The following is a 13,989-nucleotide window of genomic DNA, read 5'->3' on the forward strand; positions in this document are numbered from 1 at the left end:
AATTCAGATCATTGTTTTGGACATGTAGACCCAGAGAGCTGGGGGCCACAAGACTCAACTCCTCACAGGTAGATTGCAGGATGAAAGGATGCTTTTTACACATCAAATCAACAACATAAACAGCATGGAGGGGATCAGGAATGAAGATTCCAATTTGGAGCAAAAAAATTATTTATTTATTTTTTGAAAATTATAACCTTTTGCCCAAGATCCAAAATATTTGACTTGGAAAAAAACACTAAGATCATTTCTGGATAACTACAGTCACTTAGTGACTGGGGATAACATAGTCACTTAATTTCCTCATTCTTTGTGACTCAAACTCCTCATAAGTTTCCTGAAATCCTCATCCTTTAGTAGGACCAGAGATTATGTTCCTCTTCTGTAAAAAGGGAGCTGTAGTCCAAAGGGAGACCCTGGTAATGAACAGCAGAAAGATGTGTGATGACATCTCTGACCAAAATGTTTGGCAATGTGTCAACGTTTCCAAATAAAAATGTTTGGCTTTCACTCCCAAAATATTAGTGTTTTAACCACAGAAACCAAAAAGAGAAGGTTATTAAGTACTGACCTCTCTCCTGGCTCAGGCCTAACTCCTCTGGAACAATAAATCCAAGCACTTTCCACCAGAACTTTGCCGTCTGTGGCAGTAATGCATGCACAAGAATTCCTTCAAAACTAAATTCTCTAGATCCATCTGTCACTCCACCCACACCATTTCCTGTATTTTGGATAGCAAGTGGCGTTCCCTGGCAGATGGAGGATGTTCTGATTGATTGGGCTGCAGGAGCCCAGTGCTGCAAGAACTTGTTCAAACGCCTCTCTCCGATGAACAGCTCACTGTTTATCAAGCTCAGTCATGGCAAACCCATCTGGCACCTGGTGCCAAACTTATACAGAAAATCACAATCACTGCTGGAGGCCAATTCAAACCTCGGTTGGAGGGAAAACCTAAATGGGTGCCAATGTAATTTTTTTTTTATGCTCTGCAGGTTGTATTTTTATACAGATACTTCCTTGAATTGTACTCTAAGACAGGTTGTGTATCTCCACCATTTGTTACAACTCAGAAATTAATTTACAGAGAGACCTCAAGTTTAATTTAGTCATGTTTTTAAATCTGGTGAGGTCTCTGCATGAAAGACAATGAGCGCTCAGACAGACTTTAAAAGAAAGTCAACCAATTCAGGCTTTGGGTTCCCTTGGAGAGAGAATAAAGCAGAAAGTGTGACTTTAGCTTCCAGACAGTCTGTTTAACCAGATGTGTCAAATAAATGCAGCTTGACTAAAAAAAGGGCTGAGGCCAATTCTTTGTTTATTTACCAAATTAAACTCAAATGACTTGCCAAGAGATGAGCAGTTTGGCATTTGAATGGGAAATATGGTATTCTTGGAGCAGCTTGGGAGGAACCTTCAAAAGCACATTGCTGTGGGGAAAACACAGTATTGTAAACTTGGGCTTTGAGCCTTGTGAAGGTTTTCTTGGCTGTACAGTGTGAGGTGTTCTCACAAGTGTGGTTGGTCACGTTAACAAGGCATTAAAGGGTTAAGCTCCCTGGCTCCAGGAAAGCCATGCCCTAACCAACAGAAAATCAGCCACAAAGAAATGAGTTCTCTTGTGCCAGGGTGCCTGTATTGAGCAGCTAGGATTCCTCCATTTCTCTGAGATGTTCTCATTTATGGGGGGCATGGTGAGATTCTTTCTTGATTTACTTTCTCTGTTGGCTCTCAGAAAACTGTATTCCTGCCTGTCCTACACTGACCAACCCAATCTAGGAGTCTTTCAGAGATTCAGAAGCTTTGGTTTGGAATCTCTTCAGCTTTGGTGGACCCAAATTTTGGCCTTACAGTTTCTAGCTCTGGGATAGGTAACACCACTAGAAACCTGTGGGTAACAGCATCTCATCTAAGTACTTTTCTTAATAACCGGGGTGTTTTCTGTAATCTTGGAAGCCAATAATTTACTTTTAAATGGTCACAAATATCTTCTTGCAGAGATCTGGAACCGTAGTGGAAGTGACTCCCAGGCCATGCTGGGATGGTTCTGAACATACTTAAGAGACTCCATTTAGATTCCTAAGGAACAGGCATCTAAACATCCAAAATCTAAATGAGGCAGAGAATAACTGTGGTTGACAGTGACCTCTGGAGATCCTGTAATTCAACCTCCTGCTCTGAGAAGAGCTAACTTCAAATTTAGGTGAGGATTCTCAGGGCTTTGAAAAGCCCTAAGGGCAGAGACCTTGAAAAAGCCCTAAGGGCAGAGCCCCCCCTGTTTTTCTAGGCCAAGTTAGAGTGGATGTGGTAGTTAAATTTGCTTTCTGATGGCCCAAACTACCCCTGAATGACTTCAGAGCCATTTTACATAACCTGACTGTGTCCTTGTCAGTGTACAAGTGCAAGAGTGTGTTCACACAGTGCTAACAGTGAAAAATGTGTCTTGCTTTAAGGTTCTATGATGAAATAGGGACACCCCTTCTCTCTGACATCCGTGTTGATTACCCTGAAGACGATGTAGAACAGGTCACGCAGAACTTCTTCCCCAACTACTTCAATGGCTCTGAAATTATCATAGCCGGCAAACTCATCAACCGCACCTCGGATAAACTCCACGTGGAGGTGACTGCCAGCAATTCCAAGAAGTACATCCTGCTCAAAACAGATGTGGCTATTGACCTGCTGAGCAGAAATGACATCAGAGGTGTCCCCGGCCTGGAGGATGGCAAAGGTGACAATAACTACATTGAGAGGGCGTGGAGTTACCTCACCATCAAGGAATTGCTCAACTCTCGACTGAAGAGTGATGACGCTCAGGAAAAGGACAAACTGATGGAAAAAGCCAAGTCGATGGCTCTAGCTTACAATTTTGTGACTCCCTTCACTGTTCTGAAGATGAAAGAGGCTGGACTCCACTCAGAGCCATCTCAGGAGGAGTTTATCAGCCCTTCTACTGATGGCATCGGGGAAAAGGTGCAGAGCCTGCAGGGGCACAAGGCCCCACCAGGTATGAGAGAAGAATAACCTCATTCTGGTAAAAAATCCTCTTTCATGGGCAATGTCTCATGGCCAACTTTGGCACAGGGGTGATCTAAACAGTGAACTGAGGAATAAAGCTGAGATTTTCATACCAATTTTGCTAATTGTGGGCTGGGTAAGCTGGGTAACCTTTAGCGAACCTTTTAGGCCCCTCACTCACCCCCTTGAAGCACTTACTGCTTTGTAGAAACTATTGGAGAAAAATTTGTGTTCTGCATCAAACTTAAAGTGGCTGCAGGAATATATCCCATAATCTCTCAGAATAATATTTGGGGAACTGTAGTATATTGTATTGTAATATATCTCTTGTAATATATTGTAATATATCTCTTTCTGCTGCTCAATAAGTAATTGTAACAACCTTCCTTCCCCACTTCTAGGTATACGCAGAGGGCAAGATAAACAGAGAATTAAAATCTCCAAAACTTCAGGTCAGTGCCTGTTTTCATGCCTTTCATAATGCAAAATAATAGTGATTGATTTATGAAAACCTCAGATTCATATCACTGTGGTATAACCATCCAAGTGACCAGCCAGAATTCTGTTTGTCAGACCTACAGAGTAGGGAGGAAAATGAAAACAAAACCAAAATACAGAGAGGGTCAGTAATGAGAAGAAATGTGAGCAAGGCAGATGATCCTCATGTTTGAGACTTCTGCAGGTTAGGGGAGAACAGAAACACATTCTCTCAGTACTAGAGATAGTGAAAAAACCTTTCTAAAATAATAATGCTGAAATGTAAAAAAAAGCTGTTTAAGATGGAAAAAATAGAAAATTATATAGTATTTTACAATTTTTCTGTTCATCCTGTACCTTTACTTAAATTTTCATACATTAAACACTGAAGAATAAGTCCAGATCAAGAACTCTGACTTGAATTTCTCTTGATAGGGTCAATTTTACCTTAGAAACTAGCATTTTTGGCTTGCCTTATTAATGGCAGCTGTCTGATAGTTGATGATAGGTCAAGGACTGTTGAAAAATTAAAATTGTGGGATCAACAGCTGCTGTTGACTGCTCCAATCTCATACTGAGGGCCAGGAGGGGTCAGTGTGAGGTGGAGCCATGCAGCAGCCCTTGGTCAGAAAGTACATTTCTGTGTGCTGTGGGGGATGTAGCTTGCCAAGAAAGAATGGAGAAGAGGAGTTTAAAACACCTACATGATAATTCCCATAAATCACCAAAATTATATTCCGGGAAGAAAATATCCTGATTTTCATCTAGACTGTTTTGGGTTTCGAGTTGTCCTTGAAAACCCATCCTCTTCTGTGAGAAAAACAAAACAATCTCTGTGAAAAACAAAGCAAAACTTGGCATTTCCTGGCAAACTCCATCTGACCCTCTAAAAACAACAAACCAGGAGGACTTAGAAAAAACAGGGACAAACACACTTTAAACAGCATTTTTGTTGCAATCTTGGACAATGCAGTTTTGTGTGAGCCTCTCCCATTTATCTCTTTTTCCATGTCTTCTCAGCGGATGGGGACCCTCACTTCGTCATTGATTTTCCCTCCAGCAAGTTCTCTGTCTGCTTCAATATTGATGGAGAACCAGGAGACATTCTCCGGCTGGTCTCTGATCACAAGGAATCTGGTGAGCAGCCAAATTAAGCAGTTTCTTGTGGAGGAAAATCAAAGTGTAAAGCCAGCCCTGCAGCAGACCAGGCACCAAGGTGCCTCACAGGCAAGAAAGTGATAGGAAATTAGAAAAAAATTTCTTCTATGGTTCAACTTCACCCAGATATAAAGTCACATCTTGCAAATAAAAGTTTTGGACTCACCAAAATTGCTCTGCTGTGGGTGTTTCCCTCTTTACTCACAGCAGTATTTGATTTAGGACAGAGCAAAGTCAGGCTCACCAAGCATCGTGGCTCTTTCAGTAAAGAACCATCAAACTGGCTAGAGAGTCATGACAGTCTTGAGAAAACCCACATGATTCAGGATCTGCTTTACCCAAGCCAGTCTGAGCCAAAGTGGTCTGATCCCATCTGGAATTCTAAGCAGGGCAGCTAATAAGCAGATTATGTCCTGCTCAGGGCAACAGTGGGAGAAAGGGGTGTAAAAACCAGAGACAATTCACAGGCTTGTTTTACAAAACCCCATAAAAAAGTTGTAAGGATTCTGCTCTGTCTGGCAGTGGTCTAGCCCCCATATTTCTGTGTTCATGTCTGCCTTAGTAAAATACAGCTCCAGGCAATGCTTCCCTTCAACTTCCTTCACAGACTGTTTGTGCTACTGCTTGAATGATTTTGTGGCTCAAATGCAGAATGAGCTTGAGGAAAACAGACTCTGTAGCATGAGAACCTTGAATCTTTGAAGACAGAAATGAGAGATCCCATCAGGAATAATGGGATATGGAGACATTTCATCTCAGTGTTAATGGCTTGAGTTGGCAACAAGCCTCCTCCTTAATTGTCATTCTTCAGTGGGTCTTCAGAAGCTTGTGGGAAGTGAGTCACTGTCTTATGGACAATAGGTCACCACAAATATTAAAATGGCTGGGAATCTTACTGTGGACATTTAGGCTTCAATTGACTCAGTAGGCTCTGCACCTTAGAATATTCAAAAGTGATTCTTTTTGTGGCACTGTGTATGCTGTGATTAACGGGGCTGGGGGCACCTGCCTGCAGAGAAGGCCAGTATTTCTGAGCTTGGGTAAATTTATGTGCTCTGCATGAGGTCATAATTTCATAACAGACTGATTATACTCGTTTGAATACTGGTAAGTGAAATAATTGAGCATGAGGTGGCGAGCCTGCATGCCCTCAGTCACAATGCTTGTGTCATTGAGACAATAGACCTGTTCCTGCTGGGCCCCTTCCAGCTCAGACTGTTCCGTGATACTGTGATCCTGGGTTCCAGATTTAATTTACTGATTGTTTTCCTGCAAGGTGTAACCGTGAATGGCCAATTAATTGGAGCTCCTGCACCACCCAATGGCCACAAGAAGCATCGGACTTACTTCAGCACCATCACCATCCTCAGCAATAAGCCAGAGAGGTCTTACCTGGAGATCACACCCAAGAGGGTCATCCTGGATGATGGGGAAAGGCTTGTCCTGTCCTGTGGCCGGAGTGCTGTCGTGAGGAGCAGGAGCCTGGAGGTGTCCATCTCTGCCTACTCCAACATCACCGTGACCATCCGGGACTCCATCAGCTTCGTCATCCTCATCCACCACTACAAGAAGCCTGCCCCATACCAGAGGAATCACCTGGGGTTCTACATCTCCAACAGTAAAGGCCTCTCTTCTGACTCCCATGGGCTACTGGGTAGGTGACAGGTTCTCAGGTTCAGAGCTGTAAATCAGACAAAAATGTTATTTCTGAGCAGAGACAGGAGGGAAAGAGCAAAGTAGGTGGGGATTAAGCTCCCAGGTGAGACTTTCACATCCTCTCTCAAACAACTTCTTTCTTTCTAGCACCTTCAACTCCTCTTATCTTTTCTTGTAGGAGCTATCTCTTCCTATACCAGCTGTGCCTAGTTTTCACATTTCCACTCTCTTAATGATTTTTCAATACAGTTACTATTAGAATACACATGCTTGGGTGCTCCCAGTACAGAGGCAGAAACCAAATCTTCCACAAGAAGTTTTTGTGGCTCCTTTAAAATGTGAAATAAAAAAAGAGCCACCCCTACCTATTGAAGGAACTAGGCTTTAGGTAGGATCAGCTAATGGCCAGATGGTTGTGCTCTTTCAGCCAATGAGAAGTATTGATGTTTTGGGTCATGTACAGGTACAGAACTCTAAAACTTCTGCTGTAGTTTCTGTGCCACTCAGACACTCCCAGGTGAAACAGGAGATGATCCTGTAGGAGTGGTGTTTTGGACTCAGGCCACTCTCATGGACGAACCTCTAAATCCACACTTAGGTTTGGCCTAGAAGAACGTTCTCCCATGAAGGCAAGGGAACAGAACTTGAATCTTCAGGCCTAGGACTTTTTGCTTCCTGAAAGACATTGTGTGAGTAACCATGGCCCACAGAAGGGAGCTTACTACTGGCAGCTAAAAAATCTCTTTAACTCTTTAGTGACCCGTGGAAAAAAAAAAAAAATAGGGTTTTATTCTAACCTCTGTGTTTGTGGGATTCAGAAATGAATCACAGGAAGATTCATCCTGCTCTTGCAGAGAAGCCCTTTAGAGATCCATAAGCTGAGAATCCTCAAATGCATCCTACCAAAAAATCCAAACAAACCACCAAACCACAGCAACTTATAAACAGGCACAAATCAGCCAGTCATGAACTCTTATTTTATCTTGCCTTGCAGGTCAGTTCTTGAACCATGAAGTTAAGCTCCTTCAGGAATCCCTAAACACAAGTCGTTGGGAGGTTGGGCAGAACCAAACGGAGGCGTTGAAGGCAAACCCCACAAACACCCTGAAGGTGAAGGGGAGGCTGGTTCCAGTCGTGTGGAAGCAGAGGAGGATCTACAATGGCCAGCAGGAAGTCGACTGCTGGTTTGCCAAAAACAACGCGGACAAACTGATCGATGGGAGCTATAGGGACTATCTGGCTTCTCACCCCTTCGACACAGGGACCAGCTCTGGGACAATTCACAGCCTTTAAGACTGGTCACAGCAATGCATTGTAGCAGCACGTGTGACAGCAGGTCCCTTCTGAAGCCTTTACTAGGAAACTTATGAGCATTTCCTTACTTTTTGGTGCCAAAGAAACCAAGGACTTTGTCCTTGGAAATCAGCTGTCTCTCTCTCATGCTAAATGAACATTCATCAGATTCCTGAAGAAAAAGAAGGCTGGGGGAAAGGATGTGGTTAAAGGCATGATTGATGCTGTCTCAGTGGTCAGGGAGGGAGAAATAAGCCAGTGAACAGTGCAGAGTCTCCTGGCCTTAAAATAAATCAATGCAGGGATCTGTGCAATACCCGCTGGGCCTGGTGAGTCACCCCACAAGAGGCAGATCATACAGAACAGTGCCTGTTGAGGTGATAGGCTTTGCAAAGAAGTGACTTGGAGCACCTGCTCCAACCTTGGTCCATGGGGAAAGGAGAGAAAGACAAAAAGAGAAAGGAGATGTGGGTGGATATTCATCTGCAGTGACCCATTAGCATCAAACAAAATCAAAACCTGAAAGCAACAGGCCACAGGAGGGTATTGCTTTTCTGGTTAGTGGGATGAGGTCTGGATTTGCCACTAAACCTGATGTTCCCTGAATCACTAAAAACCCTTAAAACAGTGGTGAAAACCTTGATGGGGTTTGTTGCTGTCTTGGTGCACAGGCTGCATGCTTAAAAAGCACCTCTGGTCCTCAGCAGCAAAAGGAGTGGTGCAGGCTCTCATTCCATGGAGCAATTAATTCAACACAATACAATTTAAATAACATTGCAGGGGTAGTGATTTTTTGAGTCTTGACTCCCTGAGGAAGAAACAAAGTTCCACTGTGAGCTTCTACCAGACCTGCCGTGTCCTTGAGGATCACGCCCCTTCTGCTCAGCAAAGATAAAAATTTCCTAAGGGATGACAAACCAGAACCCACAACAGCTTGTGAGCCTACAAAGCAGCCTCTTGAATTTTGACTAGACGACTCTAGCTGCTTTTGTAATCAGGGAGGAAGTCTTTATTTATTCCAAATCGTCAAAAAACTTTCATCCCGATTTCCCCTGGCTTCTTCTCCTTCCTTACACTGCAGGAATTTGTGCGCAGCAGGAATTTGGCAGCAGGAGGTTACAGAAGGGTCTGCCAGCCACCCCCACTGCAGGTGGTGCTCCAAACCCAAAACTGCAAGGCTGTGGTGTGTTTTAAAGTGAGGCATCACTGAGCAATGCTATACATCAGCCACAGGGGAGTTTTAGCAAAGAACTTGTCCAAAGAGGACTTGACAACCACAAAGACATTTACATGGCAAGGCCAAACTGAGCTCATGAATACTCTGCCTTTCCAGAATTGAAAAGGAGAGAGGCTGGGTGTGGAAGCATCTCCAGGAATTAAATTATATCCATGTGTTAGGAGAAAACAGTTGCCAGGGACCTACAGAAATAGGTTCAATCTTGCCTGGGTTTTTTTTGGGTTTTTTTTTTTTTTTTTTCATATTTAACAATTAAATCATATTATTGCTGTTGGAGCTCCAGCTGCTGGGGGTAGTGTGGTGATTTTCCAGTTGCTTGATCAGCTTGTTAGTGCTGCAAGCACCGTGGCAGCAGAGCAGGTGGCAAGCATGGTTTCTTTACTCATACCATGTGCTGCTGCCTGGAAGAGGGAAACAGCCAAAAGCAACCAGCAAGATTTAACTGCACTCTGGAAGATCCTTACCGAGAGCTCAGTTAGCACAAAACTCATGCCAAGGCTTGTACTTTGGAACAGAACATAAAGAAGAAACTACTGCTTTGGGCCCTGCTATCTTGAGAAATAGCTCTCCTGTGAGGGAGGGCTGAAGGCAAGACCTTCAGCACAGTCCTGAGTGTGGAATAATAACAGAGGTTTCATGCTCTGCAGTTTGCTTGTGGGCCAGAAAGAGATGAGGAAGAACAGCTGTGAAGTTGACTTCTCCGCCCAAGAAGAGAGTAGGAGGATCACCCACAGCCCATACCCAAACACCCTCCCCTTTCACTAGCAGGGAGTGAACAGGAAAGTGGCAGGGGATTTCTGGACACCCCAGGGTTTGGCAGGTGTTTCCAAACTGTCCTTACTGAAACCTCCCCTCTCCTCCCACATTGTGCTGTCCATGTGTATTGCTAAGGGGAGGGACTGGCTTAGGCTCTCATCTCCTCTGTATATAGATATGTATATAATATATATAAACACACACCTACTGCTAATAATTCGGGTGCATCATTGCTCCTCTTTCTCCTCCTCCAGCCAAGGAAACACATTTCTTTCAGGGCCTGAAGATAACAAGGATCAAGTCCAATGAAGCACCTGGAGCAATATACTCAAGGTCTCCTTAAGGCTCCAGTTATCCATTTCACAATAAATATTTTACAGTGAACACTGCAGTGAAGCTTTCATTTGGCAAAGGTAAAACAAGCTTTGAAGCTAAGGTTGTGTGTGTTTTATGCTGCTGGACAGGCTCACGTTACCAGATGAATGAAAGAACCACTCATGAGTTAACAATAAGTTGGGAACCAAATGAATTTCAGTGGAAAATTAAAGGTCATTGATGTTCTTTAGTCCCTATGCACTTGGTAGGAGATGAGAACAGATTCTAGGCTTCTACTCCCACATTGAAATGAGTTTAACCACAGACTTTAAATGCAGTGGAATAGGACATGGGAAAACAGTTTGTGCTCCTGCTGCCCCAAGAGCAAAGGCAGGTCATGGACTGTAAATCTCAATTTTTTTCAGCTCTGAAGTGGGTAGCACAACACTTCCCTCTCTCACGAGGGGGAATATATTCAGGCTTGATCCTCACAGCCCTTCATGCTGTCCCAGAGAGCTCCCAGACCTCTGTGCAACTATTGCAGTAAGATGCATTTGTTCTCATCTCCAAGAGTGTCACAGAGCACTTGGATTCACAGGGCTGTGTCTAGTGATTGCACATTGCTCAGACAGCTCAGGAAGGAGGCTGAGCACTCACTCTGGAGTGCAATGGAAACAACTGCATGGCACCATTTCAGAGATGGGAAGGGAACAGGGCTGCTGAAACAGCACTGGCTACACAAGGATTGGCAGGGAGAACCTTCCCCCACATTTTACTTCTCCTGCTATTGCCAATTGTGAACCTTCTCTTAGCTTCAGTTAAGAGCCAAATGAAGATCATGTCACTCGCAGTCCAGTTTAGAACAAGGACATTGCTTTGGCCAAATTTGCACTCTTTACCCACTGCAGGATGGCACTGTGCAGCCCATAGCAAGAACAAAAGTCCAAAATACCAGTATTCCTCAAAGCAGGGAACAAGTTTCTAAGAGGGAAGCTGTTTTAATAATCTATTTCCAGTCAAAAACTTGTACAGCACAGGACTTACTCCAACCCTTACCAGTGCAGAACCCCCCAGACAAGCAGAAGTTGTGTTGTGAAACCAACTGCACTGAGCAATATAAATAATCTATTCAGAGAGCTGTATGCCATGTGTTCCAAAAGCCTTTTGATGCACCAGCAGAAGTAGGGTTTTGACCCTTCATTAAGGAAGAAAAACAAAAAAGGACTTAATTTCCAGAAAAACAGTTTAAAGCTGCACAGCTGCAAGTGTAGCCAAGCGTGTCTAGTTCACTGAGGGGCATCCGAGACTTTGATTTGCATCTAAGGCTTCAAACCACTTTGAAGTCAGGAGAAAAACAACAAACCAAACCCCCAAAAAATAAAAAAAACCCCACCAAATTTCTTCACATGCTCCAAGCTCAGCCTTTGCATCTAAATCCATCCAAGTTAGAAAATCCAAATCCTTTAATTTTTACCCCTTAATAAGGGCTGTTTTCTTGGGAAAAGTACAAGGGGGAAAAGAAAAATAAAAGCTCATTCCCATCCATCGCTTAAGGGGAGTTGTCTTGCAAGAAGCAAAGCCTGGCTATGGCTCCACCAGGGATAGCAGCCCAGTGGGCCCTGGATCCCTGCTCCAAGGACTGTCCCCCCATTTGGACTCTGGCTGGGTCTCTCACAGCTGTGTCTGCATCCAGCCTGGGTGTGGGGTGCTGCAGCTGCTCTGTGCTCGCTCTCTCCCCAGGACAGCTGCAAAGTGTTTTGCATTTTTGTGTTTATAGACAAATACACCGTGCTAAGAGGAAAGCAAACAGGGCAAAGCCCAGCACTTCACACTTGGAGCAGACAGTGCCAGGCCTGGGGTGACCCAGAGTCTTTTCCAGCAGCACTGCTACCCCAGGTCCTTCCTTACCCCCAAACCAGGGCTAGCTAATAGGGCTTTCAGATATATTTTGAATCAGATCCTGCAGACATTTCTGTTGTTTGTTTTAAGCTAAGTAAAAGGCGAGCTGTCAACTTGCAGTAAACACTCCCTTGTAAGGTGCTGGCTGGGATCCATCTCTGAGTTTATTCTGGAGCCCAGCAAAGGCTGATGCTGCAGCATCAGGGCTTTGCACTGAAGCAGCTCCTACAGCTCAACCACAGAAACCAAGCTCTGTGGCTCAAGCTCTTCATCTTTAGATTTACCAGAACAGCCCTGCTGCAGAAGCACAATCTTCCCTGGTCAGGAAAGATTTCAACAGCTCCCCTTCCTCCCTTTCACAGCATTAGGGTTGTGTAGAACATTAGGCACATGAAGGCATTTCATCTATGAAGCGATTTAGGTCAAATATTTATTTGATTCCTTATAAAACAGTAAAAAGAATCAGATTCGCTGGGACAAGCTTCCCAATTCAAGACATTTAAATACATATTGCAAACCATTTCTTTGAGCATTGTGCATATAAAAGTGTCACAGTTCAGGTAATACAGAATAGAGCTTGTTTTCCTTTATCTATTAAAAAACCAGACAGTATTTTCATTTCAGCCTCTAGCCCTGACAAAAGAAAAAAAAAGTCACACACCCAGTTGTCCAGCCAGGGAAAACACATCCCTGTATCCCCAACCTCAACGTGCCTGCGTGAGGGGCAGACAGGTAAAGCAGATCCTGCTCAAACTTGTACAGGATGCACAGACAGCATCCACAGGACAACTGCAGGATAGGTCCAGGGTAAGGCAGGCAAAAGGGTCTCTGTAGATCCAAAAGGGTCACCCAGTATTCCCCACCCTGCCCTTCCTTGGCCAGCTCAAGATCACAGTGCTGCTCCTTCCTCCTTGTCCCGCTGTTGTCAGATGACCACTTGATAGCTGGGCTGCTTCATCTTCTGGGTGGTTCCCCAGAGTCCTGAAGTATCCTGGTCGCTTTCAGACTGCTCAAAATCCATGTCTGGAGAGAGCAATACCTAGAAAGGAGAACAGAGAGATGCTGATGGAGTCAAAGCTCTCAGAGCTTCTCAATACTGCATGCTGAACGAGTCAAGCATTCCTACAGAGGGGTCTGCTGCCAGACCAATCCTCTCTGTCAGATTTGGGTAAGGCTTCAGGGTCATCTAGACCATCTCTCCAACAGCAGCCAAACAGATTTGGGCACAGGCACCACGACCATCCCAGTGCCCTTCCTTGAGAGCAGAATGGGCAGCTGAAGGCTCTGATCCCCATGGGACAGAACTCACACCTGGATGTCCAGGCCTGGCTGAAGCCTCAGCACACATGTACAAAAATGAGGCCACATATTTTGTGACCAGCTGTACCTCATGTAGACCTTTTCCCAGGCCCCCAGCTGCTTGTCACCTCCACAGCTCAGCCAGAAGGGCAAGCAGGGCTACAGGCTCAGCTTCAGCCATGGAGCCAGCTCAGGAGTGGTGCCCCAGCCTGGCAGCACCTCATTTCTGCCTGACACAGCAGCTCCTGGCTCAGTCTGAGCTGTGGGAGCCAAAGCTGAGCACTGACACCTCTCACTGGTGTTCAAGGTAAAAAAGCACTTTTTTTTCTTGCTGGAACCCTTACCCAACTCAGTAGTTAACTCCACACCTGAGGATACTATGGCCTACTCTAAATTGGTTCCCATCAGCATATTTGCAAGATGCAGACGGAGCCACATGTGGGCATTTTTCAGCCACATCCTCTGGAAGAGGAAAAAGGCTGGATTTTATCCAGGAGATGGCTGCACTGACTGCAGAAGAACTGAAACCCAATGCCAGCCAGCAGGTGCATAGATAATATTAATGGCTGGACAGGTTAGAATCACTGAATCCTCATGGTTGGAAAAGACCTCCTAGGCTGAATCCAACCATCAACTCAGTGCTGCCAGGTTCACCACTAAACCTAAACATCCCTGAGCACCACATCCACTTGTTTTTTCAACACTTCCAGGGATGGTTATTCCACCATTTCTCTGGGCAGCCTGTGCCAGCACCTGACCACCCTTTCAGTAAATAAATTTTCCTTAATATTCAATCTAAACGTCCTCTGGTGCAACTTGGGGCCATTCCCTCTTGTCCTGTTCTTGTTACCTGGGAGAAGAGACTGATCCCCACCTGGCTACAA

At 44.6% G+C, this 13,989-nt stretch overlaps 2 protein-coding genes across 2 annotated transcripts in view; one reads left to right on the plus strand and one right to left on the minus strand.

The window, feature by feature from the left end:
• ITIH5 (inter-alpha-trypsin inhibitor heavy chain 5) overlaps positions 1-9,976 on the plus strand; it is a 47,098-nt gene extending 37,122 nt beyond the window's left edge. The window contains exons 10-14 of the mRNA XM_021530942.3: positions 2,451-3,004; positions 3,417-3,467; positions 4,513-4,629; positions 5,927-6,304; positions 7,301-9,976. Of these exons, the coding sequence (XP_021386617.2) occupies positions 2,451-3,004; positions 3,417-3,467; positions 4,513-4,629; positions 5,927-6,304; positions 7,301-7,599 (1,399 nt within the window). The 3' untranslated portion in view covers positions 7,600-9,976. The remainder of the gene's footprint in view (positions 1-2,450; positions 3,005-3,416; positions 3,468-4,512; positions 4,630-5,926; positions 6,305-7,300) is intronic.
• Positions 9,977-12,222: 2,246 nt separating this feature from the next.
• LOC110470966 (store-operated calcium entry regulator STIMATE) overlaps positions 12,223-13,989 on the minus strand; it is a 29,795-nt gene continuing 28,028 nt past the window's right edge. The window contains exon 8 of the mRNA XM_021531052.3: positions 12,223-12,845. Coding sequence (XP_021386727.1) covers positions 12,732-12,845 — 114 coding nt within the window. The 3' untranslated portion in view covers positions 12,223-12,731. The remainder of the gene's footprint in view (positions 12,846-13,989) is intronic.

The sequence above is a fragment of the Lonchura striata genome, chromosome 5 (assembly GCF_046129695.1).
Source record: "Lonchura striata isolate bLonStr1 chromosome 5, bLonStr1.mat, whole genome shotgun sequence".
Taxonomy (NCBI): Eukaryota; Metazoa; Chordata; class Aves; order Passeriformes; family Estrildidae; genus Lonchura; species Lonchura striata.